Consider the following 2,500-nt stretch of genomic DNA (forward strand, 5'->3'; position numbering starts at 1 on the left):
AAGGCAGAGAGATAGAGAGAAAGGCAGAGAGATAGAGAGAGAGAGAGAGAGAGAGAGAGAATGCGTATATGTGTTTGCTTGTGTGCATTAATTAATTAATTTCAGTGAATGACATACGTACCATTAGAACATAATATATAGAGATTGCCAATACAATACTGTTACCTAATAACTCATCTAATAGTACGATGTTGAAGGCATTGTCCAATGATTCTGCCATCCTGTGATTAGAGAATAAAAAAAATCAATTGAATTTTGAAAAGAGATTTGTATTATGCGTAAGACGTGTAAAAGACGTTTTGTCTTTTTATTTTTCTTTTTTTTTTCTGTTTTTTCCTTTTTTTTTCTTTTTCTCTCTTTTTTTTTTTTTTTTTCATTTTTTTCTTCCTTCATTTTTATCTCTACTTTCCTCGTCTGTTTCCATTTGTTTTTTGGTTTTTTTTTTTGTTTTTTTGTTTTTCTTTTTTTTTTTTGTAATGAAGCTATACAATTTTTTCATATTCAAAATCTATTAATTTCATATGTATCTAATGTTTTTTTTTTTTTTTTTATCATAATTTATTCGTTATATTCATTCAACAATGTTTCCTAGAACCATTGGCGCAAATGATTTTATTAGAAAGGAAGAAAAATTAAAAACATAAGTAATTAATATTTGTGTGACTATGTGCATTTGTTAGATAAATGAAAAAAAAAAAAAAAAAAAAAAAAAAAGAAAAAACAAAAAAAAAAGGAAAGATTTCGAATTAAATTATAGAGAATATATGAATTTTTAATAATTATTAACAATTATATTTTTGCATTGTTAATTTATTAATAATTCTTAATAAATATTTGAATTGTTAAACAATTAATAATTCTTAATAATTATTCGAATCGTGGAATAATTGATTTTTTTTATTTTTTTAATTATTCGTCCATATTCGAATTTTTAATATTTATTAACAATTATATTAACATTGTTAAACAATTAATAATTCTTAATAAATATTCGAATCGTGGAATAATTGATTTTTTTATTTTTTTATTTTTAATTATTCGATCACATCCGAATTTTTTATGATTATTAACAATTATATTAACATTGTTAAATAATTAATAATTCTTAATAAACATTCGAATTGTGGAATAATCGATTTTTTTTTTAATTATTCGACCATATTCGAATTTTTAATGATTATTAACGATTATATCAACATTGTTAAATAATTAATAATTTTTGTTCTAAATTTCCGTTTTAATTCAAATTGTTTAATTATTTATAATCATTGATATTTGATATATATATATATATATATATATATATATATACACGTTAAACAATTATTATTAATAATTTTAAATAATAATGATTTTTAATATATAATTCTACGATAAATATTATTTACACGTGTAAATATAATAAAATATTGGCATAAAACTTACCAGATTATTTTCAGATGCATTTTAACGAGCGAACGAATTCTACGATTGACGACGTCCTTATTCGATTTGACATCGATATTTCGTATGCGATGTGACAAAATGGACAAATCGGTACAAATTAAAAGGACAAGATTGACGAGGACGCATATAGCTGTCATGTGACACGTTGACATATAGATCATTGGAAAGAGATAGATATAGACGAGAACGTAATCACGAGTATTCGATAATTCAAAGAAGGTATGTATTCGAATAGGTAAAATATAAATATTTGTACTGTTGTCCTTGGCTGTAACAAAAATTTTTTAAATTACAAAAAAAAAAAAGAAAAGAAAAAACAAACAGGAATAACGAAAATATAAAAAAATGAAATAAATAGATCAATTGAAATATGTTCGCATTTGTTATCAGTCGATAAAGATTATTATTGCAATTTTCATTTTCTTTCTTTTTTCTTTTGGTTCTTTTTTTGTTTTTGGTTCTTTTTTTTTTTTTGGTTTTTTTGGACTTTCTTTCTTTATTTTTGATTTACTTTTAATTTCTTTTCATATTTTTTTTTTTAGTGAACATGTTACTATTGTTACATTAACAATTTTGATTTTTCATTTTATGCATTTCCAATGATTATTAATGATTTATAATATTTATATATTCTTCCCTTTTATTTTTTTTTTTTTTTTTTTTTTTTTTTTTTTTTTTTTTTTTTTATAGGACATTATACTTTTCAAAAGCAACGTATGATTAATATTTCAAATATAAAAAATGATAAATTTTTATAATAATGTATAATGTATGTAATAATTATTTAAAAATAAAAATACATAGTAATGATATAAAAATGAATAATAATATAAATATTACAGGAAAAAATGTATGTATGTATGTTTAATTAATATTACAATTATTAAAAGAGAAATGTATGCACATATATTATAAAATAATGAATATTTTGAATATAAAAAATGATGAATGCATAGATAAAATAATAATAATAATAATAATAATAACAACAACAATAATAATAATAATAATAATTAATAATAATATAAAAATTACAGAAGAATATATATATATA

The 2,500-nt window shown here is 20.1% G+C and overlaps 1 protein-coding gene across 1 annotated transcript in view; it reads right to left on the reverse strand.

Moving 5' to 3' along the window:
• Positions 1 to 2,500, reverse strand: part of LOC124957300 (odorant receptor 2a-like) — a 7,958-nt gene that overhangs the window by 1,749 nt on the left and 3,709 nt on the right. Inside the window, exons 3-4 of the mRNA XM_047514227.1 lie at positions 1,426 to 1,714; positions 122 to 221 (exon numbers count right to left, since the gene is read on the reverse strand). Coding sequence (XP_047370183.1) covers positions 122 to 221; positions 1,426 to 1,714 — 389 coding nt within the window. The remainder of the gene's footprint in view (positions 1 to 121; positions 222 to 1,425; positions 1,715 to 2,500) is intronic.

The sequence above is a fragment of the Vespa velutina genome, chromosome 25 (assembly GCF_912470025.1).
Source record: "Vespa velutina chromosome 25, iVesVel2.1, whole genome shotgun sequence".
Taxonomy (NCBI): domain Eukaryota; kingdom Metazoa; phylum Arthropoda; class Insecta; order Hymenoptera; family Vespidae; genus Vespa; species Vespa velutina.